Source organism: Helicoverpa armigera, chromosome 1 (assembly GCF_030705265.1).
Source record: "Helicoverpa armigera isolate CAAS_96S chromosome 1, ASM3070526v1, whole genome shotgun sequence".
Classification (NCBI taxonomy): Eukaryota; Metazoa; Arthropoda; class Insecta; order Lepidoptera; family Noctuidae; genus Helicoverpa; species Helicoverpa armigera.
Window position 1 is genome coordinate 1,679,490 of NC_087120.1, and position 13,934 is coordinate 1,693,423.

The following is a 13,934-nucleotide window of genomic DNA, read 5'->3' on the forward strand; positions in this document are numbered from 1 at the left end:
TCCTAAAGGCTTTAGCTACTGATCCGATTTACAAAATTCTTTCATTTTTGAAAAGCTACACTCTTTCCGAGTAACGGGGTTATATTTTAATCCGGTGCAAGCAGTAGTTTCCACGGAATGCGGGTGAAACCGCGTGAAACAGCTAGTTTGGGATAAAGCTCTATATTATAATTTAGGGTTTATAAGGGTAGATTGAATTTTGAACTAAAAGCTTTTGCCTATAGTTTTTTTACTCTATGATTCAACAATTCCAAGTGATTGTGATTTTGTTACCATTTATTAATCCTATTCCTTCTTACTAAAACAGTTGCAGTTATCCTAAGAAGCATTTTTATGTAAATTTTCTAGTCTTATTTTACGAGTCTTGCGAGGCCAGTGCATGAGATTTAAAAATTCATAGTGTGGCGGCGATCGATCGTGAAATTATCGATCTATAAGCTGCACGTGTGTACTGAAAAATTGTTCACATGACCTGAATCCTAGTTTTCTTACTATTGATTTTCTTGACACAAATAATATTCTTAGATACTGAGGTAATATTCTAGGAAAGTAAGAAAGAAAAATCATTTATAAGTATTGCGCAAAAGAATATAGTGAAAGCTAAATATAGAAAATATTACCAGTTGAAAGATTTTATAGTAATTAATTTCAGAAGGCAGAAAACATGTCTGCCAATATTCATAGTTTAAATGTAAAATACCTTATTTGTCTTATCGTTAAACAGTGATAAACGATTTCATTTGATTTCTCGATGGGAAAATTTATAACTAATTTCTCGTTTTCTTTTAAGATATTTTTGCTAAATATAAATTAAATTCCAAAGAAATGTTATCTACGGATCTTATTTTGACTGAATTATATTTTCAACCGACTCCCAAAAAAAGGAGTAGGTTTTAACTCATCATATTTTTATTTTTAACGCTCTATTTTTTGCCCAACTAGACTGACTCTTCAAACACTCGAGCATAACTTAATAATTATTCACAACTAGACGATAGCCAATAAAAAACTTGAATTTTGAAAAGCGGGTCATGACGTCCACTCAGGCGCTTCTTCTAGTTTGACGACCCGCATTTACATATTAAATTCTAGTTTTTGGCCTCACGTGGTTAATATGTGACCATGGCACAGGCTTACCCGAAAGATGGCCACTCAAGGAGGAAGGAAAGATGAGTCGAGATGCCATAAGGCGGTTAGGCAGGCGTCTTTGTCAAGAGGTAACTACTGCGCCTAAAAAATGTTCGTAAAAATATAAAAGCCATGCTGTTCCAGTTTCCTATATTACCAACTAACGGCCCTTCCTATTTTATCTATCTGTGGTTTTGCTTATGAGATAGGAATTTGACGTTACTTGTACGATGCTAATGTCAAAATTCTTTCTCTGGTAACTTAGTAGGAACGGCTGTAAGTATATAAATTGTTTATAAAAACATGTTCGATATAACATTATTATAATTTTAGAAGTAAGCTACTACATAACTCCATTATCTTTAAACTGTGTTCTACCGGGTCCATAAGATGCTCAGCTTATAAAATATACCACCTGTAAAACATATGGAATGCTCATAAACAATTGAGTATTGAGTATATATGTCTGTCTCTACTGGTTACAAAAACGACACGTAACTTAACGCGACGTTCGGTTGTTTTCACCGTTGTAACAAGTCAAACAATTGTACAAGTTACAACTGTTACTGCCATAACGCGATAATTGTTACTGTACCAACAAATGTATGATCTTTCATCTTAATGGAACTTAACATTCCGTTATATTGGTAGAGGTAGTTTGAGCTATCGAAATAGTTTTGTGGAGTCTACTATGGGATGACTATGATGATGTGTGTTTGAAATAGTTCGTAATTGAAAATATTTTTTTGATTGTTTCGCAGTATTTTTTCCTATGAAATTGGTGGAAATAAGGCTGAGCTTCATCAGATTTTTTCATGGAAATGAATACGGGAGATGGTTTAAACCTGTAATTATTATTCGGATGTAATATATTTCCTGAAACATGGTGAATTCGTAATTAACAACTACCAGGAATATAAAATGGAATGAAATTTTCAGAGTATTGCATCCAGCATATTTCGCTGCAAATTGAATACACAGAATCCTTTTAACAAACATTTCCCGGAATATTTCATTTCGCATTCGCTTTGAAGTCCTGAATTCACGTGAAATAATTTGTACCCGCCCACTGTCGACCAATCAGACCTATGGTGCACGCACACATATGCAAATTACTTTAGTGTGCCCTGTAACGTATACCACAGAACTAATAATATTAACACAGTTCAAAGGGACTGGTTGCATAGTGTGCGTTTCACTGACCAATCAGAAGGCTGCAATTCTGTACAACCCGATGTGTGTCTGTGTGTGTGTAAATATTGATTCTAGTTCGTGGAATGACAAAGTAATTGAATCTCTCCAACTGTATATTCACAGGGTAATTGCAAATGCAGTAGCTTGGTTTGTTTACTTTACTTGCCTTTGACTGCAAAGCTGTTCAGTAGAGCGAAATGTAATATGTTATTTTCCATTTTACGTAACATTTATACAGAGTGTTTATTCAGTTCTACAGAGGTTTTCAAAGAGTTGGCAAATAACCATCTCTGGTCTTTTTCCATTAAAACTGTGCTTCACTGCAACATAAAGCGACTATGTACCTACTTATCAGATCCCGACACTATTTTAAATTTTCAACTTGATACCATTAATTATGATCATCAAACAGGCTTCTGACTGCCGTTTGCAAAACAATGACAGCCGGCACCCAGGCCTACCGATAGTTTCCTTAACACAACTGTTGACTATGAATTATCGATTTCAGTTTTCAAAGAAAATAGTTGTTCAAACAAAAATGGACCTTCAGGTTGTCAGTGACAACGTCTCCTAAAATATTCAATCAGTTAAAAAAAACCGCATCACCATATTTGATTAACAAAATACCAAATAGGTCTTCAAGTTTATCAATGTCAAAATGTTTTTATTTCAAACAGGCCTTTGCAGGCTCCTCTGAAACATCATTCTAGTTGCAAGGTTCCAAAAAATTGGTCTTATGGAGAAAAGCCGGCAAAAAACTCTATAATATCAATAATATGATGACAGCATCATAGATTTTCGCACAGTTGAGTAGACCGTCTCTGAGGGTGTGGAACAAGGTGTAAGTAGAACGGCGAGCGCCATTGACGACCGTTCGTAGCAAACACTGCGCCCGCGCATAGGGCTGTCGGCAATTGGCGTGTTTAGTTAGTTCCTCTTTTTTTTCAAGCGTTTTAGACTGTAATATAGGTAGTTATTTTATGGATATTTTTTTAAGTTTTCGAGTAATTTACTTGACTCAATAAAACCTTATTTTTATTGCTGAATTCAGGTTGGTCATTTGTTGTGATAAGACGACATTCACAACATCACATCATCACTGTCTGAATAGTTGATAAGCACACATACTAATCGATTGTAATCCATCTTAATACGAGACTTTTTATCACGTACTCTAAGTAGTTTCCCCGGAACGCTCTGTCGAAAACAACCCTTGCTTTATATATCTACATTATTTCCCAAAATATTAATTTACACTAACATCTACAAAGCAACGAGCTTCAGCCCTACGCGTAACGGCTTGCAAAGTGTGCCACGAGTTGACGCTAACGGTGCCAGAGCTAGCCCGGGACTCGAACACTCTGTACTTGTACCCACTAACCGCTTGCGATCATACTGAGCTGTGGGGAATTAGGGAATGTGGAATGGGAAGTGAGAAAGTGAATCCATTTGATACATACACATTAATAAAGTACTAAAACTAAAACACTAAAAAAATTCCTCTTCATCGCTGTCAACTGGGAGCGTGCCCAAAAGGCAATACTTATTCTTTATCCAAATTCGGTTCGAGGGGGCCCGAATACATATGCATTTATTTTCACTATAAAAAAGCAAATACAGAAACTTTTATTATAAAACAGCCTGGAGTCTGGATTCTGGTGTTTGATACACCCGTGCATCGTAGAGTATGTTTCTGGTTCTGCGCCTGATCTCTCTCCAGTCTAGTCGGATTGCCGTCTCATCGGACTATGAGATAAGGAATAGTGAGTGTACCTGTGTATGAGCAAAATGCTTGTGCACTATAATATGTCCTGCTCAGTACTAAAGTAGTACTAGCGTGATTACATAACCTAACACATTTCTCACTTCTCTCATACAAAAAAAGTCACATTCAAATCCGTCAGTCACGGTGTCTGTGTCGAAAGTGTGACTGTACTCACATGAGTACATAATTTTGTGAGCACTGTCCCTTTCTGAGGACAATTTAAATGACATTAGCCCGAATGTTAGACCGATTTTGTAGCACTCAATTACTCTAATCACGATAGTCAGCTGGTGGTAAGGTGATTAGTTATATTTGGATTATTTCTATTTTTATATAATTATCAAGATATTTTACTGTGTTAATCGATTTTTGCTAACATATTTATTCATCTTATTAACCTTTTCAAGAAAACGTCAAACGCATTAGTTTAACATGTTTAGGCATGTTATCATTTTCATTAATATTTCAGTGAGTATATTATTTTACACTTGCCTCGCATGTATCACTTAATGTAAATCAGTGAAATTACCTTGAAACTTTATAATTCACTTCCTTCATAAAATCAATATCTACTCATAACTTAATTATTTTATAAGGCTAAAGCTCAATTTTAAAATGTCATCAAGAGCTAAAAATAATAATAATCTAGAATATCTAATCCACAATATTTTCCTTATAAAAACAGATTAAGCGTGTATAATATTTCCTACATTCCGACATCGGCATGCGACCTACTTTATTAGCCATAATAAAATAAGATTTGTCGAAAAAACAGCGGCCGTAAAATTGTGATCTTGGCCTCGTCTGAGGCCACGAAAACAATGAACTTGATTTTTGGTCGATTTTTTGCGCTAATGCGAAATAAATTGGTGTAAATGAGGCTTGGAATATTTTTTTTTATTATTTTTATCTGTTTGTGTTTACTTTTTAATTTATTAGGAAAGTATGTGGTTTGAAAAGATGAAAAAAAGTGACGGAAGCTTTTTAACGTGTCATACGAATACAGAAAGAAAAGAAATTACTAAAACTAGTGAAAATTGTTGCAGTATATTTTTGTTTGTAAGTACCAAATGGATCCAATTTAGTATTAATTTTAGACCATTTTACAGTGAGTATTCTCTACAAAAATATGACGAAAATATGAAAAATACACTTTTTATTATTGACTTTAAATATAAATAACTTAAAAAAAATAATCATAAAATGACATAAACAAATGAAAAAGCTAGTGTACATTTTCTGTTAGTAAAGGCATTCGATGTATTTCTAAGCAAAAAGCGAGCGTACTAACGGTATAAGTTGTACTAACTATCAGTTTTATGCAGTCTACACAGTTATAATTATTATGTATTCACGACTTACTGTACTGCTGAGTTTATTGAAATTCTGTCTTATAACGACGAGGAAATAGATTTTTATTTTTGAGGGTTTTCATTTTCTTTGTTTTTTTCGGTTTTTGTTTTCCGGTGCACTTAAAAACGGTGCTTTAAAATATTATAAAGGCAAAAGTTTGTTTGTTTCTGCTCGCATAAAAATTTGGTATTTGGCATTAGGCATTATTGGAATGTCTTAAAGATTATTTGGGTACGCAAAGTAGTTCGGGTGAAACCGCCTGCAGAAGCTAGTTGGATGAAAAACAATACGTCGTGCATAGAATCTTTTCATTTTTACAAGTTACTTTAAAATATTATACAGTACTGTATCAAAAGCTGTGTTCAACTAAAATTATTCCTAAAAAAATTTACGTAATACAAAGTCAGTATTGTTAGTGGTGTGAATCAAATTTTTCGTGGCGTCACGCTCGGGCGCGCACTTTCCATCTCGTCGGGACTTATGCTCAGCCCACTGCCTCACAAAGCCGACAGTCTATGCTCATGACGTGTTTTACTAAGCTTTTCGTCGTCATCATCAGCTTGCCTAGCCTTTGCTCAACTTTGTTGTGGTCGGCTTACAGTCTAAAGTGCAGCTGAGTACCAGTGTTTTCAACCCAGTTACCCGGGCTTTTCGTAAAGTTAAGTAATTTGTGTTTTAGAGCACGCTGCAAAGTTTTTGTCGGTTGATAGTTTGTACGGACTCATAAATCAATATAGAGTTGAATGGCACTACGAATTTTACAATGTTGAAGTATTCAGCAGATCTTAAATCGAATAAAAACTTTGAAAGGATTCACGATGTTCTTTAAGAAAAAAAAACCGATCATAGCCACCGCCAACTAGCGACTATTTAGTCTGCAGTGAGGGTATTTATTTCCATTTCAACTATAGTGGTAGTTTTTATCTTCTGTTCAATTATGTGGCCTGTTCTACCAAATTCACAAAAACTTATACAAAAATAACATTTCATATGATTGAACGCGATCCCGTTAGAGCCGCGTGAGTCGATAGTTTGTGCAATTATCGACAGTTATCGAGCACATCACTAGACCGAGACATGTTAATTTAATCCGCACAGGTCTAGTTCCGTTAGTTGTCAACGTCGTGGGCAGTAGGAAACTATGGGTGGTAACCATGGTAACCATGGTTGTTAAACTGAGGTTTATGTCTTCGCTATCGACCTGTCATCTACCTAGATACTTTTATAGACCAAGAAAGCATCCTGCTAATATTATAAATGTGAAAGGTCGGTGTGTTTGTTTGTAAGTCTGTCACGCAAAAACTACTGAATCGATTTTGATAAAACTCGTCTGCAATATGGCTCCTATAAGTCCTATATCAAAGTTCCATACCTATGTGCTACTTTTTATCCTTACTTTACTTACTTTTTATTTACTTACTTACTTACTTTATTACTTTTTTTTATTTACTTTTTTACTTTTTAGGTTTATATATGTGCTTGAAGTAGTTCGCTCAGGACGTGGCTGAATCCGCAAGCAGAAGCTAGTAACATAAACGCATATTTTTGTGCAAAACAAATGACTAACTACTATTACTAGTAGCGCTACAAGTTTCAGTAAATCACAAAATTTCAAAAAAAGTAGGTAGTTTTTGATTAAAAAAAAACACAATCCAACTTTACGGGTACAGTCCCACTAGTTCACTGTCGTTAATGTCGTCTTTAAATATCATAAGAATTTAGTACTGAATCAAAGACCATATTATAGCTGTTTTTATGAACATTTTCATAGTCACAGTTACAGTTTGCCACTAACCCGGGCCTGTTAACTGGACAGTTTGAATACCGGTAATACCAAGTAGGTGGTTAGACTGCTTGTTGTAATGGAGAGATTCCATCAAAATTGTTAGAGCACATTTGTTCGCGAACGTAACGTGTGTCGGCGCAAGTCTATTGCTAAGTAGTGTTCGCGTACAAAGGTTGCAATTTTGGGAACATTTTAGAAGTAACACACGTAATTTGTCCTCTCAAGTCTTCGGCAAGTAGCAAATAGTGGTTGGCGAATCTTCGCTAAGAAATTAAAAGAGAAATAAAAGATATTAAAACCTACGAGATTCCATAATCTTATAACTACCGAATAGTTACCATACAATATCTACTAACATTTAGGCCTACATAGGTTCAGTGGCAACATAAACGTCCGTTTTTCTTAAAATAATGAATGTGAAAACTAAAAAAGTAGTAAACAGTTGTTTTAAGAAAACTGAATTATATCTATGATTGTATTGGGCTTTAAACTTATGGAATACGGATACTTATTGTACACATTTCAAATGCCACTATAGATAGATATTGTTTAAAGACAAACAATAACTTACCCCCCGCATAAATATCCCCCCCTAAAACGCCCAAGAAAGCCCATCATATCAAACTTGACTAATTTCTCCGCTCTTCCACAGTCCTCAACGTGGCAGCCGGGAAGGCGCCAATGCAAGCCTCCACAGAAGACGGGGGAGTTCCTCAGAGAGCCCTCGACGGGAGTACCTCAGCTACATTCAGCGCTGAGACCTGTACCTTGACGAAGCCGGAGCGCGTACCCTGGTGGTACGTCAATCTGCTGGAACCTTATATGGTGCAACTGGTCAGACTGGACTTCGGGAAACAGTGTTGTGGTAAGCTCATTTTTTATAGTATACAATTAGAAGATAATACTCTTATTGACTAAAACCTACCAAGTCTCTTCTGGAGCATTTTATGTACCAGGACCGCGGTAACTTTGAAGACATTTTACATACACTTTAGAAGTTATCATCTTCTTCCTAGCCTTTTTCCAACTATGTTGGAGTTGGCTTCCAGTCTTAACCGGATGCTGAGAACCAGTGTTTTACAAGGAGCGACTGACTATCTGATCTCCTCAACCTAGTCACCCGGGTAACCCTTTTCGACAATTCTTGTCGACAATTCATGTTTCGTGAAGTAGTGTCAGACTCTTACTGACTGAACCCACCATGTTCCTTCTTAAGCCCTTTGTGTACCAGGGCGCGGTATCTCTTTCGAACAATCCCGCAGCAGTGATCTTCCATACATGTATTATCTACACTTCAGAAGTACATAAAATACCTTGTTATTTAAATAGAACAGCACGTACCAAAATCGCTCTTAATTTTCCAAAATTCGTTTCGGGTTTCTTTTTTTCCAACGCTCGGGTGACTGTCATCTTGATTTCATGACTCGTCAATTATGACCTGTCCTTTAATTGTTTACAAGGTCTTATGTAATGTGCTTAATTTGGATGCTTAGTGAGAACCTTAATTAATAAATAGATTGCTCGGAATGGGGGTCACATTATGTGCAGAAATAGTTTTGATGAGGTAGGTAGTGCAAATTAGTCATACATATAAATGTACTGCTCAATTATCATGACAATCGGGGCTGACTTTACATCTTTTAAAAGTAATTATACTTACACAAGAACAACGACTTTGAGGTACTTTTCTAATAGAAAAAATTCTAAAGTCACTAATGATGACAAAATAATTCATTCAAGTAATCCAATGTATGATTGACATTCTATAAATGGCCCAAATTTTCGGCACGTTGTGTACTTTATCATAAAATAACCTCTTTTTACGAACATCTCAATGAAGTTTCCTTCAGCCAATACACTCGAGTGCAGTCAATAGTACGCGTCGTGATCTCGATATGTTCCGAGTGTCCTACTTGCGCGCGCGCCGTGGTGAAGTGTTAAACGCACATAATCGCCCACCTGGGGCGATAGGTAATCACTTGTTTATGTTTGTGACGTGTTATCTTATTGGGGGATATTGGGGGACTTTGGGGGAAATTGGGGAACTTCGGGGGGAATTGGGGGGAATCTCAAGGTGATTTCAAACCGGGTGATGTCGGAAATGTGTCAAAATTAACAAGGCTATTTTTAAATAAGACTAGGCTAAGACCACTGACCGCTTCATATAAAGAAGTTTGGAGAATTGAAACTGGCTTAAGCTAAGCTATGAAAATAATCAAGTTACAGACTATTCCTTATTTCACATACAAGCACCTCGTACACTTGCTTTTAACATCAAAAACATGATGAAAGACGTAAAATGTAACATGTGTAAACTCTCATAACTTCCGATCATAAAGCCCCAACAATAACGACGAACTATGAGTATAATACAATATAACAATGAAAAACAAGACTCGTGCGCAGCTTTCCCTCGGTTGACTGACGCATGCGCGGGAGACTAGCTTGTGATTCACATATAATGCCTTTTATTCTTCCAGTAAAATATCTGTCAACACATAGACTTCTATTAGTTATTTCTGTAGCAGCCATTTTTTTTGACACGAAGTGTATTATCATCAGATTTTTTAACGTCCCACTGCTGGGCTGCGGCCTCCTCTCACACAGCGAAGGATTGAGCGTTAGTCACAACGCTTGCTCAATGCGAGTTGGTGATTTCAGACTTTAAAGTCCAGGTTTCCTCGAGATGTTTTCCTTCATCTTTAATCAGTCATTGGTGTCCTATTTATCGAAGAAGATCTCGTTATGACGAGATGGTCACCCATTCACGGACCGACCGCGTCAAACGTTGCTTAATCTTATGATCGATCCTTAACCACGTGCTCGTCCAACATTATCATTCGTAACAAAAATCCGCAGAAACGCAGATTTATTCAGATTAGTTAAAAATTGGAACTTCCAATTCAATATTCCCTATTATTCTCTCTACACGGAAGTGTCAAAAACATGCTCTATTCACTATTCACTTGTAAATCATGGACGCATAAAGAATACTTGGAAAGACAATGCACTTCCGAATTCGCACGGAACAGGGTGTAATCAAAAGGACGTTTAGATTTCAATCTGTTAATCTTAAACGTTGAGTTAAACTAGCCTTGGGTTCAACCGGAGATTGAAGTTGACTGTCGGCGGATGTTTTAACTGAGTTCATGGTAAACTGTTCTTCGAATGCGTTTTCCAAGCTCTAAAGAGTACCCGCAGATTGCAAACTTTTAGTCCACAGATACAATGTTTGGGATCATGAATCAGTATGAAAATGTGTGATAGTGCGATGCGTGCATTGGGAAATGATGTAATGTGTACATCATCTCCCGAACCTTTCCCCAACTATTTTGGGGTCGACTTCCAGTCTAATCAGCTGAGTACCACTGCTTTTACAAGGAGTGACTGCCTATCTGACCTCCTCGACCCAGTTACCCGGGCAACCCAATACCCCTTGTAGTTGTAGTGCGCACATTACAGAGATTAGTTATTTACATTGACTGTTATTTAACCGGTATCAGACTGACTGAAAACTTTGATTTGACAGACTGATTGAAATCAAGACTTTGACAATCATCGGGTCACCTGACAGTAGACTGTTTAGTTTGCAGTGTGCAGGTACCTAGTCTTAAGGGTTAACTTGGTAAACCAAAACACCGCTCTCCTTTTACATAAGAAACAGGTAATTTGTTGCATAATATTATAATCAAAGGGTAATTTAAAGACAACTAGAAAGCGTTGCGTAAATCGCTGATTTATCAATCCAGTGGTGAATTATCAACGGCAAATTGACAATAATTGAAATTGACACCTCAAGGAAGTATAACTGAGTTTATGCCTTACCTGTTTACTTTTTTAGTTAATGTAAGCTTCAACAATAAGTCGTAGTGGCTAAGTAGTTAAAGCAACAGCCTCTTAAGTACGAACATATGCGGGTTTGATGCTTGATCAGGAAAGGACCAATATTAATACTTTCTAAGTAAAGGTAAAGAAAAATATCTTTAGGGAAACTGGTCTTTAAACATCGCCCCTACCTTTTTTTTAACGACGTCAAAAATCATCAAATAACCCCTCCCACTGTGGGTTAGCAGCGGTGAATGAGTGTCAGACTCTTCGTTCCGTCGTAGGCTTTTTATGTACCGGCCACTGTAACTCTTCCGAACCCCTTCCTTGAACAAGCGTGATTTATTGCTCATTTCATGTCTTTAGAAGAAAATGCCTGTGTCCTGCAGTGGGACAATGAAAATAGCTGATGATGAAGAGATTTTGATAGACTTATTATACCTCTGTTCCTCTTGGAACCATGCTTTGTTTTCATCTAAGAACCAAGTTACAAAAACAAAACATTTGCTGGAGCTTAATAAAAGATGGCATTTCTAACACCGTTAAGATTAAGACGTATGTCTAGCATCAATAAAACACACAAAAGCCATGTTTTTGTGTTTCATCCCAAGCACATAAAATAAATATTATTTTAATAAAAATAAACAATTTTACAGCAAGCCATTGAGCTCTGAAATTACCACTTACTGTCGAATCATTCTGCAATATCACAAGTTAACTTTCCTACAATTTAGTTAGATAACTTTCACTGGAGACTAGTGATTTGGGCCCGGCGATGCTTGTCGTTGACTCTTGACAACGGTATAATGACAGTCTAAAGGGACGTCTATGTTAAATGATTGTTAGAAAGTGGCGCGAGCGCACCGCGGCTGTCATTTGTTTTATGACGGCGTCATAAATTGTTTTGAACCTCAATATTGTTTGGTTGGCTGAACGTGGTATTTTGTTGTGACTGTTAAGTTGGCAATGACTGTCTGTAAGTTATTAGGGTGCACAACGTTCTTAATAATGACTTTATGATAACTCAACTCTATTATTTGGTTTTTGCATTACAACAAATTATCTAACTCTACAAAAAATAGTAATAAGTATTTTTTTTTACACAATACCCTCTAACTTAATTTAATTTCAAATAGGCCTTTAAAAACTCTTTCGAAACGTCAAGTTAGTTGCACGATTCTAAGGATTAGGTCTCATAGAAAAGAACCGATTAGAAACTCCATAGACACTCTTTTTTTTAAACAATACTCGAGATGATAGACGAATCGTTACATACTCTTTTAATAGATATTTCACTGCACGTCGTTAACTATTTACCTAATCGAGAGATTAACAAGATAAAAACAAACCTTGAGATAAACTTTAACTTTTATTCTAAGAAAATCTCACAGTTTATTCAGAAAGCCGAAAACAATTCAACAGTTTTGCAACATCGCCCTATTTTGAGATGTGTACAGCACTATATTGCATATATTATGCAACACAAGATGCATGTCGTGAATTGCATATAGTGTTGCGAAACGCGGGCTTCGTCTCTACGCTGTGAAGATTGCTAATGGGATTTTAAATAATTTAATGAATATTGCTATTTGCTTAGAATCGTAAATGGGTTATTTGTTAGTACGTTATTGTCTACCTGTGTTGTTATTTGTGAACTATTGACGAAAATGTTGCAAAAACATCGAGTTGTCACGATTTTTGAAGATTAGCAGATGATGATTTTTACAGTGGTAGATCTTTTAGCAATAGGTACTTCTCTAGGTAGGTAGACTTCGTGTATCTCTATTGGTTTTGTTAATAATTTTGACTCTCAGCTCAAGCTTTGTAATAAAACAAGACTTTCTCAGCGCCCTAAACATAGATTTTAATCTCGTCAGTGAAAAACGTAACTAGCTACATCTCGATGAACAGTAGGGTTTAAAGAGTTTACCACGTATATACGGCCATACGTAGGGTTAAACTCGTGATGAATGTTATTTTACACATTGATTGTTATAAAAGGAACCTTCTCCCTTCTTTTCAGGTACCAACAAAGCAGTAATCGTCGTCCGAGTAGGAAACAACCGGCCTGACCTCGGTACCAACCCCATTTGCAACCGATTCACCGGCTTCATCGAACAAGGCCAGCCTCTCTTCCTCCCCTGCAACCCTCCAATGCCTGGGGCCTTTGTCAGCGTCCATCTAGAAGCTTCTACGCCTTCACAACTGTCTATTTGCGAAGCATTCGTGTACACAGACCAAGCATTGCCCATAGAAAGGTGTCCACAATTTAGAGATCAGCCACCGGGCAGTACCGCTACCTACAATGGGAAATGTTACATATTCTATGACCGGCAACCAGCTACGTTCAGAGATGCTTTGGGCTTCTGTCGGTCGAGAGGAGGGACCCTGGTTGTTGAAAGCAACCCAGCACTGCAAGGATTCATCAGCTGGGAACTATGGAGACGCCATAGGTAAGTCGTCTTTTGTTTAGAACTTTTTAAATCTGCTGGCGATATTGCGATTGTGTTTTGTTTTTTCATTTTATGCTCTATTTTGTGCTGGTTAGTTTTTGAAGCTAAGCGAATATGTTTTTTACGTCATTCTGTGTTAAAATAAGTTCTAATGATCTCTGCTTAGATATATAGATTAGATATATCTAGTGAATGTTGTAGTGGGTAATAAGGATATGGTAATCTTCAGACTCGGTTTACTTATATAACTTAAATATATCTTATGTACAGCTAACGATCTAATTACTTATAGATTTATCCAGACCACAAAATTCTAGTCCTAACTAGTTATCCCTGATTTTTATAACTGTAGCAAATAACTCCAGTAAGGCTAAGGCTGCAGATACATCACAACTGCAGTGTGATCTATCAACGTCAGTGTAGCCTCGAC

The 13,934-nt window shown here is 36.6% G+C and overlaps 1 protein-coding gene across 3 annotated transcripts in view; it reads left to right on the forward strand.

Annotated features, from left to right (window-relative positions):
* LOC110382350 (uncharacterized) overlaps nucleotides 1–13,934 on the forward strand; it is a 67,560-nt gene that overhangs the window by 32,051 nt on the left and 21,575 nt on the right. For all 3 annotated transcript variants that reach the window (XM_049838614.2, XM_049838599.2, XM_049838606.2), the window contains exons 3-4: nucleotides 7,879–8,091; nucleotides 13,075–13,504. In XM_049838614.2, the coding sequence (XP_049694571.2) occupies nucleotides 7,879–8,091; nucleotides 13,075–13,504 (643 nt within the window). The remainder of the gene's footprint in view (nucleotides 1–7,878; nucleotides 8,092–13,074; nucleotides 13,505–13,934) is intronic.